Consider the following 17,540-nt stretch of genomic DNA (forward strand, 5'->3'; position numbering starts at 1 on the left):
ATTTTTTTGTTCTTTTCGCTTTCCTTTCAATTTTTTTTCAATTTTTACTTTCTGTTCTAGTTTCTACTGCTTTTTTTTCTTGTCTCTTTCTTTCTCTATCTTTCTCCTTTGTCTCTTTTCTCTGTATTGTTTCTTTTTCTCTTTCTTTTTTGTCTTTTCCCCGTGCCTTTTTCTCTTGCTTTTCTCTATTCTCTTCTTTTCTGAATTGCTTTTCTCGCTTTCTTTTTTCTCTCTTTATCTTTTTTCTCATTCGTTTCGCTACCTATCTATATTTTCTGTCCTTTTCTCTTCTTTTCGCTTTCTTTTCTTATTCGCGTTTATCTATCTTTTTATCTTCTTTGCTCTTTCTTTACTGTCTTTCTTTTCTCTTTCTTTTTTCTCTTGGTTTTCTCTCTCTTGTCTTTTGTATCTGTATTTCTTTGCTGTCTTTTTGTTATTTTTTCTTTCCTTTGTTTTTCTTTATCTCCTTGCTTTTCTCTTTGTCAGCTCTTCTTCTTCGTTTTCTCTCTTTCTTTTCTGTCTTGCTTTTCACTCTCTTTTCTGTCCATCGTTTCCGTCCTTCTTTTCGTTTTCTTTTTTCGTTCTTTGAAGCCTTTCTTTTTTCTATTGTTTCCTTCTTTTCTCTATCTCCTTCTTTTCTGCCTTTTTTTTCATTTCTCTCCTGCTTTTCTTTTTTTTCTGAACTGATTTTCGCTTTCATTTCTCCGTTTTGTAATCTCTTTTTCATTTGTCTGCCTTTTCTTTTCTGTCTTATTTCTTTCCTTTTCTCTCTTTTTTCTCTTTCCATTCGGTCTTTCTGTTGCGCTCTTTTCTCTTCCTTACTTTTCTCTTTCGTTTCTTTTCTCTTTTTCTATTCTTTTTTCTGCCTTTCTCCTATTTGTTTTTCCAATTTTTTCATTCTTTTCTCTTTCTATCTTCTGGTCTTTTTTTGCGTTTCTTTCTTATTCTTTTCTCTTTCGTTCCTCTCTTTGGTTCCTCTCTTTCGTTTTTTCTTTAGGTTTTTGTTCTTTTTTGTTTTTCTGTTTCTCTTTTCTCTTGCGTTTCTTTTTCTTTTCTGCCTTTCTTTTATCCCTCTGTTTTCTGTCTTTGCTTTTCCCTCTTTTCTTTCTGCCTTTTTCGTCTCTCTGTTTCCTCTTTTTTTTCTGTTCTTCTTTTCTGCTTTTCTTTTTTCTGTTGTTTCTTTTCTCTTTTTCCTTTCTCGTCTTTTTTTTCTGCCTTCCTTTTTCTTTCTCTCTTCTTTCTTTCGTTTCTTTCACTTTTTCCTGTATCGTTTCTTTTCTATTTTTCCTGTGTCTTTTCTCTCTTTTTTCTCATTTCTCTCTATCTTCTCTCTTCTTTTCTTTGCTTTTCTCTTTCAGTTTTTTGCTTTCCTCTGTGTCTTTTCTCTCTTTTGTTTTTCTATTTCTTTTCTCTCTTTTTTTTCTGTTCGTTTTCTGCATTTCTTTTTGTCTGTCCTCTCTCTTTTTCTCTCGCTTTTCTCTTTTTTCTCTTTTGCTGTTCTCTTTTGCTGCTTTTCTTTTATTTCATTTCTGTCTTTCGTTTCTCGATTTTTGTTCTTTCTTTACTCTCTTTCTTTACTCTCTTTCTTTTCTCTTTTTCTTTTCTGTCTTTTTTTGTTGTTTGTTTTTCTCTTCTCCCACTTTCCTTTTTTTGTGTTTCATTTCTCTGTCTTTTCTCTTCTGTTCTTTTTTTTTTACTATTTTCTCTCCTTTTCTCTCTTTTGTTTATCTCTTCTCTGTTCTTTTTTTCTGCGTTCGTTTTCTTTCTTTGCTCTGTCCTTTCTCTTTCGTTTCTTTCTTCTCTCTTTTCTTTTGCGTATCTTTAAGCTCCGTTTCATCGCATGTTATAAACGCTCCTTATACATGCAGCCTAACGTAGAACATGAGTTACACTATGCCACCATGTAGAATATCGTTATCCGTACAAGTCTTAGCGCTCCTTAAATATGCAAAATGGTAAAGCAGAAAAAGTGATTGAACAAAAAATTGTTAGCACATAGGGTAATATACTCAAACCAAACACATCGGTGACGAAACGTAATACCTATTGCTTTTGAATGAGGGGCTTAGGTTCTAGCCCCAGGTGGTGCAATAAAAATCCGGTTTTTTAACCTTCTATCTTTTTTAAATGATTTTACGGGTGATGCTTTTGCGGGCCTGCTAGTTATATTTAATTGAATAATTATCGAACATTTTAAAAACTGAACAACTTTGATAAAAATTCTCCAAATTAAGAAGAGAATTGTGAACAAGCCGTCAAATTGTCACAAACGATTAAACCCACTAACTGCTAAAAAAAAACGAGTTCAGTAAACCTTTGTATTAAAGTAATCTACGCCCGACGGGCTTTCCAATAATAATACCACTCATATCTTTCTACGCCCGGACCGTTCAGAATTCGATAAAAGTGTTATTAAGCTTATTCCAATGAACTTTATTGCATGGCCAACTGGAGCATTGTACTGTGGCTCATTTTGTTCGCTGTTTTGTTTAGTTTAAAATGTAAAGCTTTTTAATATGCACCAATTATGCAAAAAGTCAACAAAATAAAATTTTGGAAAAAAAATATTGAGCAACATTTTTGTTTGGCTCATGTTATATTGCGTCAATTATGGTTGTGCGATTCAGAGTTCATTTTTTTCAGATCAAGAGCCTGACTTAATGCGTGGAGAAAGCGAAATGAATGGAGGAAGTTCAAATCAACAGTTTGATGTAAAGCTGAGACAGAAGAAAGTAAACAACAATGAGAGAAACAGCAACACCGGTGACGTCATCTGTTCAGCGATGTTGAACAGCAATTTGGAAATAGTCTCCCAGCCCTCCTCTCACCCCATCACTGAATTCTCGTCAAAAACATCTGGACACACGTATGTTGCACACTCTAGAATGAATTTTGGCAACAAATTTAAAAAATTAGAGATACTTGAAGCATAAAAATTAATTCGCAAATCAGCTTGTATCTAAATAAATTTGCAAATTTTCTATTCATCTTGGTATGAAAAATCAATTAGCATGATGTTTTTGATTTCAAACATCATTTTTGGACTAGAAAGACGCAAATTTTGTTGTGATGGACACGAATCTGTCTATTGTAGAAATTACTCCTGTTTCCATTGAGCCGATCTAGAAGATTGACTAACAGTTTATACGATCAGCAAAGACTCATTTGCTTGCTTCGAATGATTACTATTTGATTTCATACCATTCGTTGGTTGGCACAGTACAAGGCCGAAATCATCATGATGAGTAGTCCTTAAAAAATACAACAGAATATGTGGAATATGGAGCAACATGTAGAATTGAGACTGAAGACTGTTCAAACGGCGGTAGAAGAAGAGTAGGAATTGAGTCTTGTAAGTCTGGAGCGGGTGCCTTTGGTTTTTCGGGTAGTCAAGTTCATAGGTTTCAATTTTTTCCAATTTTATTTGGAGATACTATGCTAGTAGCATCATTCCCCTTTTGATACCTCTGTTTCCTTTCGCCAATCAATTTCCGACTGATTTCCTTCTTGTGAGCGCCTGCTTGTCGAGGCCAATAACCCTCTTTCTAAGCCTACATCCAGATATATGTAAATAGCTGGAGCCAAGTGCCAAATTGTGCACAATTGCTTCTTCAAATTTTGAATTAGAGATTTCGACACTCCTCTCTTGTTAAAGTTGATCAGGGTGTTTCACGGCAACTTAACCGAAACTTAAAAATTTGGCCCTTAGGCATTTCTTCAAACTTAATTTTTGGAACAGTGTGAAGTTTAGAGTTTTAAAGTTTGCAGAATGTTCCCCCCCCCCCAATATTGGCCCTCTTCTCATATCTTATAAATTCGTTATGCGCTTCTGGCCAAATTTTTCCTGTTGTCATTATCAACTCACAATTGATTTGTTTCATTCTTTATCGATGGTAACTCGACATTCAAGTTTCAGATATATATTTTTGAATTTGTTGTTTTGCTCATTGATTCCTGGATGGTTGCATTTAAAAATTCATTGCATTCTGCGTGGTCTCCATTGTTATATAACCTTGGTTTATCTTGATCTAAAATTCAAATGTTTGATGATAATTTCTTGTTGACAATCTTAATGTTTTCTGTGATCTTTGATGCTTCTTCCTCTCTCCATGAGCCTTTTAACTAACTCTCGTTTTTTAATTTCCTCGCATTTTTGAACTTGAAATGAGCACATGACCCCCCCTTGTTGGATGACAATGCTTAAGAAAAAGCTCCACTCTCAATGGGTGAGTTCAGTAATGATTCTGGGCGTGTTTTTAACTGATCACAAGATTGATTCAGCTCAACACAAGCGTCTAGGAAAAGCTAACTTCACATTGCGTCCCACGTAATCGGGTCGCTAAATATCAGACAAGCGCAATTAATTGCTGCATTCAACTACGGAGCTCGCGACAAGAGCATACTAGCTGATCCTCGTAGAATGAAAACAGAAAATGACTGAACTGCTCTATCGAAGGCAACGGAATGTGCCACTCGCTGATAATTTCTGCGAGTGGGACATTCCGCAGTAAGGCCTTCATGCGCAGTAAGGCCTTCTTCGGAGTCCTCGACAGACCACTCAAAACTTCGATTGCCAGAGGGACGAAAAAAATTCTTTTTTGAGCACAGCTATTTTCTTACTTAGCATAATTTTGATCTTCAGCAGATTTAATTGCATCGCCAGGCTTCTCTACCGCATGAGACATAATGTTCGGTTACAGAGAAGTCACAGTTATGTCTAGAGCAGCAGAGTGGCCAAATTTCCAAGAAGGAAGATAGATGTCTCCTGGAGGCGTGTTATTTTCTGCAAGGAGAATGCATTTCTCAATTACTGGGGCAAAATTAGCTGCTGAATAGGCGGAAGCTATACGGCCACAAATTCTATGGTGCCCTGAAGACGCATCCCTCCTTCCCTGGCAGGCAACTGCATGTTCAACAAATGTGTCCGATGTACCGGACCTGCATTAAAGACATTTTCTTACGTGATCATAAACCGCAGTCCCGAGCCTGCCTGTACTTGACACTGACTTGAAAATCCTTAGCCAAAAGTTGTAGACCTAGAGCTGGAATTGGAGGTGCAGCAAGCCAAGCGCCAGAAGGAGGCACGCATAGTTATTGGAGTCTTGCTTTTTCCCTGGTTGACGTTTGATTTGCAATTAGGGCATCAAGTTTATTTTTATCAATTGCTTCTTGAATCTTCTTTTCATGTGCGAAAATAGATTGAACGGTTCCAGACTCTGGTGAAAGTTTTTAAAAGTGTCACTTTCTGAAAGACGTCTGCCTCACCAGCTCTTCTGAGGAAAAAATCGAGCCCCCAAAGTCTCCTTTGTATTGCTCTTTTGATAGTCTTATACCTAGTCCCGACAAACTGATAGGTGATGCAGATTGTTTCCATGCGCCATCACAAATGCTTGAGCAAACATTTTGATGCAACAATTTTCTTAGGCCGTCAGCGAAACTTGTCAGTACTTCGAGCATTTCGTTTGATGGAGTGTTAGTTTGTAAAGAGTAAACTAGTTTCGGTGTTCCCAAACAGTAACGAAGGATACCTAATGCACATTGGGGATTGTTGAGGTGATGTAAAATGTTTAGCATAAATAAAATTTTTGAAATCTCCTCTGCAAACAAGAAGCGACAAAATCTTTCGAACCAACCGCAGCGCCCAGAGTTTCAAAACCGTTTCCCGAATTCCTTTTTATTGCCCGATCAACGAGGGGTAAATCTTTTATTCACCCCAGCTCACATTTGTCTTTTCTGAAGATAAGGCTTCTCTTGGGACCTTCGTTGCTAGGATTTCAAGCGTTTGGTTGATCTGAATTTCAGACCAGGCAATAAACCCATCATCTAAGTACCAAGTGTGCTGTAACAAAGTCGGATCTGAAGTTCTCATCTTCTGTATGAGTAGCCATAACGTTAAGGAGAACAATAACGGCCACAGCAATCACCCTGCTGAACACCCGGTTCACTCTGAGTGATTGCATTGGTATAAAAGAGTGAAAGAGTGGTGTCTGCTGGTAGAAACTGGTGAATGCGGCAATTCCAGGAGTAAATTCTCAAGTCGCGTCTAAAAAGTGTGAACGCTTCATTGAAATACAAGCGTTTTGAATAAGAAATTGATGCACGCCTTCGTACGACTGAGCACTAACTATGCTATCGTATGTAATTTTTGCCAAATGGATGATTGCCTCAGGGCCTCCGCTAACGCCGAATCCCAAATGAAGACTAAAAAACAGCTCAACTGCTTCTGATTTAGCTTCACTTGCCAGGCATTTTACCATGAGGCGTCGCAACACTTCGCCAACTGCTATGGGACGCTACCCATCTTTCGTTTTGAATAAAGCCGGAGTGAAGCGCAGTAGAGTGCTTTGGAAATAATAGTAGGAAAGTGTCCCCTGCCATCAAAGTTTACAAAGTTTATCAACGCTTTCAGAGCAAACTGCAGTGTACTTGCTGAATGTGTCACTTGTTCATAGACTACGCTTTCACCTAATTTGAACGCATAGGAAGCAATGTCGTCAGGTATACTGACGGCAGGTAACGGTTCTTTGGTGTGTAACTTTTCCAGTGTCTTGAATGTAGCTTTGTTATCGGGTAAGACCTTCAGAAGCTAAAACTTTAGCTACACGGCCAAATTGACCTTGTAAGCAGAACGTTTTTGCTCTGACCGTTAATTAGGTAAACAAAAAGTAACTATCTACACACAGTTGGTTCTTGTTGATTGCTGTTAAGTGTTTTTTAAATGGAACTTGCCACTATGCACTTGCCACTAAGACAAAACCACAATGCACTAAAAAATCCTGAGGGTACCGACATGGTACATTTTAGACTTCATTCTATTAGTTTGAAATGCAAAATATAGAATGCCGAGAATAGATTAAGTGATTAAAATATCAAAATGCTGTACGATTATGCTCTTGATAAATGATGAAAGTTGTCATTGAATTAAGATGTGATGGGGTTTGATTAAATCTTATGATTTCGAACAATATATTTTAATGAATGAAACTGGAATTGTTTTGTTTCGCTTAAATTCGTTGCTCTAGTTTTCAAAGTGAATTAGTTCCGTCAAATGTTGATGCTGACTGTATATGACATGCATTCTTGACAGTTCTGTTAATCAAAAGTCACTTTGTCCTTTGCAAAAATAATTTTAGAGATCGGTTCTCCCTTCGGACGAGTGAGGCATTGTACAAATTGAACACTTTGTTGAGAAGTAGATTCAATCTGGATACGGCAGATATGGAAGAGGAGGAACCACCATTTGAGAACCCACAGTTGTGTGGCAATCTACAGGGCATATCCAGACCAGTCAATACAGTCACTTCTATCAACACTACAGTTAAACTGCAATTGAATCCAGTGGCTTCTTTTGTTTTTGGTATGATCTCATTTCCCATTCATTTTACGTGCCCAAAATATTAACTTGTGAAAAACTTATTCCTTTTTCTACTTGGGCACAGATAACACGCACAGATCCAAGTTATTCCGATTATCAAATATTTTTTGGTAACGGAAAAAATTCACCTTTTTTAAAATTGAATAATGCACATTAAATACAATTGAAAAATCTTGAGTTAATTATGGTTTGTTTTCCTTTACATGTAATGACTGGCATTCTGCTTGGAAACTGGCACCCCTCTCCTTAGTTCACGTGATGCAATCTATCCTCATATTCTCACATGGTCTACTCCACTTTGTTGCATCTCTTCTGCTGACGTCACACGACAGAGGGAAAGACGATGACAATAGTAATAATAATGGCGGACAACCCACTGACTGTAGAGAGAGGATAGATGGTAAACATGTAGTGGTCTTTCTGTGCCAGAGTGTCATTTTACTCTCCCTTCTTCTGTCAAAGTAAGTCTTATTCACTCATCCTCGCTCTGAGCAAAATTTGGATCTATTCTGTTTCTTCCCCCCAGCTTAGATGGTAGGCATATGTTTTTGAGGCTGGTATTTTTAACATAGTTTTGTGCTATATATTAACACTTAATTTGTAATTGATGCGCGTAAAAACACCCGGCGAGGGGGTAGGAACAGAATTGATCCCATTGAACTCATTCCTTTGCTGCATGATAATATGAGTATAAGAAAACTAATAAGAACATTTTGTTATTAGTATCAGTATTGGTCTGAAAAGTGGCGGCGCAGAATTGCTCCCAAATTTGATTTTGGGAAAAACGGATTATATATACAAATAGTATAATGCAAAAATCTTAGAACAATTATGGCGACTCTAACTGTGACCTCAACCAATGAATACCTTATTAGCCCAAAAATGCTATGAAAAATGGTCGACTACATTTGGTGACCATTAAAGGACTTTACTCAACTCACATAAACCACACTCGACTCTCGACTAGAATACCACGCTTAGATTTTTGCTTGACCTATAACCATTTTCAAAATTAAACGTATACTTCCTTAATTATTACTACTAATTTACAGAAGTACGTGATCTTTTTGGTCGATAAAGAAGCAAAACGAGCAAAACAGTGTAATAATATCAAAATTATTATGATTACAGTGTAATATTAATAATTTTGATATCAAAAGTACTATGTAATAATATCTCAAGTATCAAAATTAGTATTCATTAACAGATCGGAAGAGAAATTGGACACTAAAAACACTTGAAAAATTAGGCACATTGTTAGAAACTCTTTTGGTGGTAGTACTCTGCCGATCGGCCTCGTTTTTGTCAAATCTCAAACATGTAAATTCGAATAACCCCAAGGTTAAAGTTACATGATATTATAAATCAAACATACTACATCTTTCCTTTGAATAACTAAATAAAATATTTAAAAAAACTCAGGTTCAGATTCTAGTTTTTGTGAATTATTTTATAAAAATAAACTTTTAAAGCCTACAATTTTGTGTCCGTTGGAACTCGTTCGTGTCTTTTTGCATCTCTTCCTTTAATTCTTTTTTAAATTTTTTCTTTGATTTTTCCTTTCTTAGAGCTCTTGGAAGTTTACTCCATTTTCGAACGAAGTTTCTTATAATTGATTTTTGACTCCATTTTGATTTACATTTTGTTATGAGAGAAAAATTATATGTACGATTGTTTACTTTAATTTCAACGTCTGCCAATATTTTGAATTTCTTTTGGTCTTGTATGTTTGTTTGTTGGACAATATCGAAAAGTCTATTTAAAGAAGTTTTTGCTATTCTAAGTTCTGCGGGAAGTATTTTATTTTCAAGAAGCATTTTATGAGCACTGTCATATTTGGTTAGAAAAAAGCAAACTTTTATGCCCCATCTAGTTTGTTTGTTTATTCTGTCAATTGAGTAGGATGGCAAAGTTTGAAAAAATATTGCACTAAATTCTAAATGCGACAAAACAAGTGATCCAAAGAGATTTATTCGAGCCTTTAAAGATATCTGATTGCGTACCAAATAAATTGATCTGATTGCCAGAATCATTTTATTGATCAAATATTTAAGTTGTTTTTGGTATGTCAACTCTTTGTCAAGAATAACAACTAAGTATCTGCATTCATCTGTTGGTTTCAATGAATGACTTTTAAATTCAACACAATTGGCAGTTGGTGACTTTTCATTTTTGAAAACCATTATTTCTGTTTTCCCTTTATTTTTGAAAACCATTATTTCTGTTTTCCCTTTATTTTTGAAAACCATTATTTTTCAAAACGATTATTTCTGTTTTCCCTGTTTCAACGATTCAATAAGCCGAAACACAGCAGTCTACTTTTACACCCCTCGCTTACTTGGCTGCGTGTCCTTGATAAGCTAGCCGAGATCTCGGCTATAGGGATTGAAGTCCCTTGTGACATTTGTGTTGTTACGAGTATGAATGTGTTTCAGACCCTTGATGTATCTCAAACTTCATCAGAAGACTACACCCCATTAGAGTCAGACGTTCAAGTGCTACAAAATTTATGAAAACCTCTCTCTTCAATTATCGAGAGACTAGCCATCACTTCTGGAAAAAAATGCTTAAAGTGGGACCAAATTATAAATTACATGATTTATTAGTATATTAAGGAAGAATTCATACAATTTGGAAACATTACTTAAGAGATAACTGACTCTTTTAACCATGCAAGCCCTAAAAAAGATTAGTTAATCAAAATCGAGTATTCTAAAATGCATCTCAATCTTTGCAAAATGCGTAGGAAACACCATGAAAACGTATCGTTCTGCGGATCAGAGCCGAAAATTGGCTCAGACATACAACTTGCTAAAATTATCAAGCTAGATTTGCCATCTTTATGATGTATACATTTCAATTTGACATTCACGACGTTAACATGGTTTTGATCCTGCTTTAATACTAACTCTGTGTATAATGAAACATTTATTCTTGACTTTTGGTTGCCCTTATTTGGTTACGATTTCTTGTCAGACCCGGGCCGAGGTGTCAACGCTAAAAAACGCAAAAATATGTAAGATTGGCGTTGAATGCGTTGAATTTATGTAAGATCTACGCTTGAGCGTAGATCTTACATAAATTCAACGCATTCAACCCCAATCTTACATAAATTTGCGTTGAATTTTGGCGTAGACCTTACATATTTAGCGTTGAAATTTAGCGTAGATCTTACATATTTAGCGTTGAATTTAGCGTAGATCTTACTTAAATTCAACGCATTCAACGCCAATCTAACAAATTTTGCGTTGAATTTTGGCGTAGATCTTACATATTTAGCGTTGAATTTTAGCGTAGATCTTACATATTTAGCGTTGAATTTAGCGTAGACCTTACGTAAATTCAACGCATTCAACGCCAATCTTACCTATTTTGCGTTGAATTTTGGCGTATAACTTACATATTTAGCGTTGAATTTTAGCATAGATTTTACATATTTTGCGTTGAACATAGCGTAGATCTTACGTAAGTTCAACGCATTCAACGCCGATCTTACATATTTTGCGTCGAATTCTGGCGTAAATCTTAAATATTAAGCGTTAAATTTTTGCGTAGATTTTACATATTTAGCGTTGATTTATAGCCGAGAGCTTACATAAATTCAACGCAATCAACGCCACGTTACATGTTTTGCGTTGAATTTTTGCGTAGATCTTACATATTTAGCGTTAATTTTAGAGTAGATCTAAAATATTTAATGCTGAATTTAGCGTAGATCTTACATAAATTGAACTCATTCAACGCCAATCTTACATATTTAGCGTTGAATTTTAGCGTAGATCTTACATATTTAACGTTGAAATTAGCGTAGATCATACATATTTAGCGTTGAATTTAGCGTAGATCTTAAGTAAATTCAACGCATTCAACGCCAATCTTAACTATTTTGCGTTGAATTTTGGCGTATAACTTACATATTTAGCGTTAAATTTTAGCGTAGATTTTATATATTTTGCGTTGAATATAGCGTAGATCTTACATAAATTCAACGCATTCAACGCCGATCTTACATATTTTGCGTCGAATTCTGGCGTAAATCTTACATATTTAGCGTTAAATTTTTGCGTAGATTTTACATATTTAGCGTTAATTTTTAGCCAAGAGCTTACGTAAATTCAACGCATTCAACGCCACGTTACATGTTTTGCGTTGATTTTTTGCGTAGATCTTACATATTTAGCGTTAATTTTAGAGTAGATCTTAAGTATTTAGTGCTGAATTTAGCGTAGATCTTACATAATTTCAACGCATTCAACGCCAATCTTACATATTTAGCGTTGAATTTTAGCGTAGATCTTACATATTTAACGTTGAAATTAAAGTAGATCTTACATAATTTCAACGCATTCAACGGCCGTGTTACATATCTTGTGTTGAAATTTGGCGTAGATCTTACATATTTAGCGTTGAATTTTAGCGTAGATCTTACATAAATTCAACGCCTTCAACGCCAATCTTACATATTTAGCGTTGAGTTTTTTCAACTCTATTTCAGACCACTATACGATTTCAAATTTGTTCAAGTTATTTTTGTTCAAAGTCAATTTTTTCACTTTTTTGACCCCTATACTTCACAGGTGAGAAAAGCGAAGTCAGCAAAAAAACACTTTTTAGTGCTCTTTCAAAGTGCAAAATCCAATTCAGACCAAATAACGATTTCAATTATTTCAAGTTTTTTTTCAAAAAACTAATTTTTTTACTGTCTCGACACCCTATACTGCACAGGTGAGAAAAGTGAAGTCAGCAAAAAAAACATTTTTTAGCGCTCTTTTATAGTGCAAAATCCATTTCAGATGATTGTACGGTTTCAAAACTTTTTCAAGTTTTTTTTTCGAAAAATCATTTTTTCTCACTGTTTCGAACCATAAACTGCAAAGGTGAGAAACATGAAGGCAGAAATAATCATTTTTTAGTGCTCTTTTATAGTGCAAATTCCAATACAGACCATTTTACGATTTCAAATTTTTCAATTTTTTTCGAAATAGTAATTTTTTACTGTTTCGACCCCCTATACTGCACAAGTGAGAAAAATGAAGTCAGCAAAATATAACCTTTGAGTGCTCTCTTACGGTGCAAAAACCATTTATGACCATTTTAGGAATTCAAAACTTTTTTGGAAACTTTTTCATTTAAATTTTTTCCAGTACGCCTCACATGGTAAATGCGTTGAATACGTTGAATTATGTAAGATATACGCTGAATTCAACGAAATATATGCAAGTTGTACGCTAAATTCAACGCATAATATGTAAGATCAACGCTTTATAAGGATTGAGACTCTTAAGGAAACCAAGGTACTGTGGCACAATGGTAGAAGAGGCGACAAGCAAGCAAGAGGTTAGTAGTTCGAGTCCCATACGCAATTGGAGGTTAATAGTTCAAGTGAACGCTTTGATTTTTTGTAAGATCAACGCTAAGTTCAACGCAAAAATATGTAAGATCTGCGTTAAATTCGATGCTAATTCTGTAATATCTACGCTAAATTCTACGCTAAATATGTAAGATCTACGCTAAAATCAACGCAAAAATATGTAAGATCTACGCTAAATTCAAGGCTAAATATGTAAGATCAGCGGCAACTAGCGTTGACAAGTTGGAAAATTCACCGCCACTTCTTACATAATTTTGCGTGGAATTCGTTGAATTTTTGTCTTTAAATTCAACACATTCAACGCAATTTTATGTAAGAAAATTGCGGTGAGTTTTCCAAATTGTCAACGCTATTTGCTGCTGATCTTACATAATTTTGGCCAAATTCCTCGGCCCGCGGATGTTTTCGGGAAAGAGTAACTCTCAGGTTTTGGCCTTAAAGTCATCATTGGCAAATTCATGCTTTTCTTGCGTTCACAAGGTCATTGGGAACATGCTCCAAGAAGGAGGGCAGGGGTTGAAGATTATCCTGATCTGATATCCTTGAACCTATGTAAATGGAAATGAAAAATTTGTAAGGGCAATAACATTAAAGGGGGTGGACGTAGCCCATGTTGCCGAAGACCAGCGCGAAAAATTTGAACTAAAACTACGCAGAAAAAACCCGTGCGAGGCCGGCGACCGGATGCACGAACGAGCTGTAAGCCGTTTTTACTTTGGCAACTCGTACTTAACCATCTTGTCCAGGGGATGTTTCCACAACTCTTCCAAGAGGCCAAATTCTTCTCAAACTTTCAGCGGAGTCTGGCTGTTGTCTGTCCATTTACGTCTCTTGAGTAATGTCGACAGGTACTCTTTAATCAAACGCCGCCACACGTGGTTCATCAACTGCTGAACAAGCTTCCAATTCTTGAAACTAGCTGGCTGTTGATCTCGAAAGTTTCCAGGTGGCATGACTGTACGGGCGTTGAATGAGGAAGTGGTTAAAAGTGAGTGGATGTTCGTTTTCAGGCTGACCGGCAACGTTTGTCAAGGGTCTGGAATACAAGATTACTTCAACTTCAACCTTTATTGTCTCAAAGATGGCGAAGGAGAGACGGTAAGATCCTAGAACGATCAAGAGTGTCCTCTTGACGCTCTGAATCACTCGCTCCCACACGCCACCGAAATGAGGGCCGTACGGTGGATTAAATTTCCATGTGGTTTTGACTGCAGCTAGGGCTTTATAAACCTTGTCTCCGTCTAAAGCCTTAACCGGATTCTTCAGCACTTCGGAGGCGCCGACAAATGATTTTCCGTTATCACTGTACAACAAAATATGTTGGCATCTTCGGCAAGTGAATCGTCGATATGCACTGAGGAAGGTATCTGTATTTAAATCTGGACATGTTTCCAAATGGACTGCTCACGTAACGAGGCATGTAAAAATAAGTCCATAATGTTTCTCGATTTTGCTTTGTTTGTCTTCAATACAAAACGGACCAAAAAAGTGTTGGCAAACGGAAATTTGGTATCTTCTGTGGCAAAGCGAAATGAGGGAAGTGGGGCTTTTATTGGTTGTATTTTCTTAGTGTCAAAACGGCGACACAGAAAACATCGGTATTTTATTGAAAGTAGTGTTTTTCGAAGTCCGATGACGTAGTAGCGTTGTTGTACAAATGCTTTGACCCATTCTGTTGCTTGATTAAAACAAATTCTGTGCGCATGTTCAAGGTATAAACTCGCGATCTTTTCCTTAGCGTCCAAGATTATTTGACATTTTTCGATCTCCAATTCTGTTGGAGCAAATAGGAGACGGCCACTAGATCGTAGAAGTCCGTTTCGGTCAATTATTGGATATAAGTTACTCAATTTATTCTTTGCGTCTAACTTTTGTGTTCTTTTTAAAGCGTTGATTGTTGAAGAGAAAGCATTGTTTTGAGACAACTTTAGCAGAAAATTTTGAGATAAACAAATATCATCTTTAGTGTATTGACTTTTGTTGGAACGATTCTTCTTAGCTCTGTAAATTAAAATGAAGACAGTCGCGAGGGTTAAAAGTAGCTTATTCTATGTTGAAAAGCGGTTCGGGTCTAGAACAGGTTTGATTGATGTTTTTGTATTTCTGGTTACGGCACCCACAGTTGAAATCTTTTTCATATCTTTCCAAGAACTTTCAATGTCTTGCAAAATTTGTGGTGCTGTAAGCCATTTTGAGGGGATTTCTGATGGCTCAAGGCCACGCGTTCCATGGTCGGCTGGACTATTATTAGTTGGGACATGATTCCACTCATCAGATTTAGTTGTGTTCTTAATTTTTTCGAGTCGATCCTTAGTTGTTTCTTAGTTGAGCTGATCCAATCTAAGAGAACACAACTATCGGTCTACAAGTAGACTTTTCAAATATTAATGTCATTTCGGTTTGAATCAATGTGCGGAGAAGTGTACCTAAAACGGCAGCTTCGAGTTCTATTTTTGGCACACTAATTTGTTTAATTGGTACAACATTGCGTTTTTCCAAACAGAAAAGATGTTTGAAAGATTTCGTCATATTTTTGGTTGCGAATGTAAGCAACTGCTGCCAATGCAACAGTTGAGGCAACAACAAAGACATGAAGCTGGTGATTGTTTTCCTGATTCGTTGAGGTGTTTAACTATCTGGGGATTTCGATATCAGGCATTGCAAAGTAACTATCGAGCACTTTTTGTAGGTTGGAATTTAGTTCTGCGGGAAGTGGTTCATCCCATTTCTTGCCTAGCTTCCAGACTTGTTGTAAAAGCATTTTGATTCTAATTGTGAGCGGGGACAAAATTCCTAGGGATCGAAAATGGTTGATACCTAGCTGAACATTTTTCTTTGTGTGAACTCAATTGCATTTCGGGGAAACTCTTCTAATAACTTCAATAGAAAACAGTCACTTCTGGTGTTCCATTTCCGACCGAGGACCCTGTTGATCTCTTTCTGTTCATCTCGATCTTCTTGCTCAATGAACCTTAGGGCTTTAGGTTTATTTGACACAAATTTTGTCAAGCGAGAGCCACCTTTATGAAGGCAATTTTTAGTCTGGTTAATGGTTTCAATTGTTTCTTCTATAGACGGCAAAGAATGGATATAGTCGTCCATATGAAAATGGTTTTTTACTGCATTAACTGCTTTTGGAAATTCAATTTCATTATATTCTGCGCAACGGTTCAGCACAAAAATTGCACAATGTGGGGAGCAGGTTGCTCTAAAAATTAATCTGGTGAACTGGTATTGGTTAACCATCTCTTCATTGGGCCAGAGAAAGTGTAGTGCAGATTGGTCCTCATGCCTTATTGCTATATGCATGAACATGCCTTCAATATCAGAGAGAATGACAACTGGGTTTTCACGAAATCTCAGAAAAATTACTACCAAGTTGTTTAGAAAATCTGGTCCTGTGATCAAATTGGAGTTCAAAGATTGGCCTCTAAACTTGGCCGCAGAATTTGCTACTCTGCGCTCTTTTCCGGGCTTACTTGGATTAACCACCGGGTGATGAAGCAAATACCAAATTTTCTCGGGTTCTGGCTGCTGCATTTCAACTGTCTTGACATAAAAATTTTGAAGATCTGTTGTGAGAGTTCGCTCATACACCTCTTTCTATTGGATGTCATTACTGAGTCGGTTCTGAAGACTTCTCAACTGGCTGAGAGCTGCGAAATAAATATTTTCAATGGTTTTTTTCCCAGGTAGTCCAATTTCGTACCTCTCACATTGTAGCTGATTGTCTTGTTCAATATGTCAAGGGCTTCCTTATCAACGGGAATCATAGATTCACTTTCGGGATGAGTTCCTTCGGCTTCGATTTTCCAGAACTGCTCAAGCAACTCATCGAGGGGCTAATCGTCATAGCTTTGTCGTGATACGTGGTACACGTAGTGTTTCTGCTGGTGAGATCGCTGTTTGGGTTGTTTTTGTGCTCTTTCATACTCTCCAGCTAGGGTCCGTCCAAGCCTCGTCTTTACGCCGAATGGCCGGTTTTTAGTTACCGGGTTGACTTCAATTGGATGTTTGAAAGCAAAAGTGTTTATTTTCAAAAGGGCACCGATTTTGCCTTCAGCTATTTCTGGAAAGTGCATGTGACGCAATTCTTTGAATGCATCGCAAAGCTGGTGGAGTTCAAATGTATTAGCTGGGGCTACATTTAATCAGGGAGTGCAATAAATGGTTGTTATTTGAAACTTTTGATTCAATTTTTTGTAGGGTGAAACTGTCACTGGTTCAGAAATTTTTGACAGTGGCATATCATGCTCTGTGTTAAGATACTGAATTGTAGTGGCTTCTTGATCTTCGCACGGAAGAGCAAGAAACTCTGTGATTTTGTCAAGTATGAAAGCAAATTGACTATCTTGATCGATCAGATCGTACGTATCGAAAGCAGCTTTCTAAGTTGAAGTTGTTCGAACCATTCTTTTGGTGTAGATTGTAGATGATTTGCGCTAAAATTTTGGTTGGAATTGTTCAAATTAGCGCGCTGAATTTGATTCTGATTTTTGTTTGCAAATGACTGTCCGTAGCGGCTCTTTTGTGATTTGGATGAGACGCTTGCGTTGCTGATACATCCTGGTTCATATTGCTGTTTGACTAGCTGATTTTCTTGGTTGGTGTCATTTGTACCTCTGGAATTGTTGGTGGCAAAAGCAGCTGGCAGTTGCTTGATAATTTTATCAGGGTCGTGCAGTGTTGTGTGATGGTATCCCATGCAAGTTTGGCAGCGTTTTGTTGATGGGCAGTTTTGCTTCATGTGTTTATTGCTAAAACAGTTCGAGCAAAGATTGCTCTTGCTTACAA

The 17,540-nt window shown here is 36.7% G+C and overlaps 1 protein-coding gene across 3 annotated transcripts in view; it reads left to right on the forward strand.

The window, feature by feature from the left end:
• Window positions 1-10,172, forward strand: part of LOC142351816 (uncharacterized) — a 60,472-nt gene extending 50,300 nt beyond the window's left edge. For all 3 annotated transcript variants that reach the window (XM_075404017.1, XM_075404019.1, XM_075404018.1), the window contains exons 9-12: window positions 2,644-2,866; window positions 7,134-7,357; window positions 7,626-7,836; window positions 9,811-10,172. In XM_075404017.1, coding sequence (XP_075260132.1) covers window positions 2,644-2,866; window positions 7,134-7,357; window positions 7,626-7,836; window positions 9,811-9,856 — 704 coding nt within the window. In that variant the 3' untranslated portion in view covers window positions 9,857-10,172. The remainder of the gene's footprint in view (window positions 1-2,643; window positions 2,867-7,133; window positions 7,358-7,625; window positions 7,837-9,810) is intronic.
• The last annotated feature ends 7,368 nt before the right edge of the window (window positions 10,173-17,540 follow it).

The sequence above is a fragment of the Convolutriloba macropyga genome, chromosome 13, assembly GCF_964194025.1.
Source record: "Convolutriloba macropyga chromosome 13, txConMacr16.3, whole genome shotgun sequence".
NCBI classification, from domain to species: Eukaryota; Metazoa; Xenacoelomorpha; order Acoela; family Convolutidae; genus Convolutriloba; species Convolutriloba macropyga.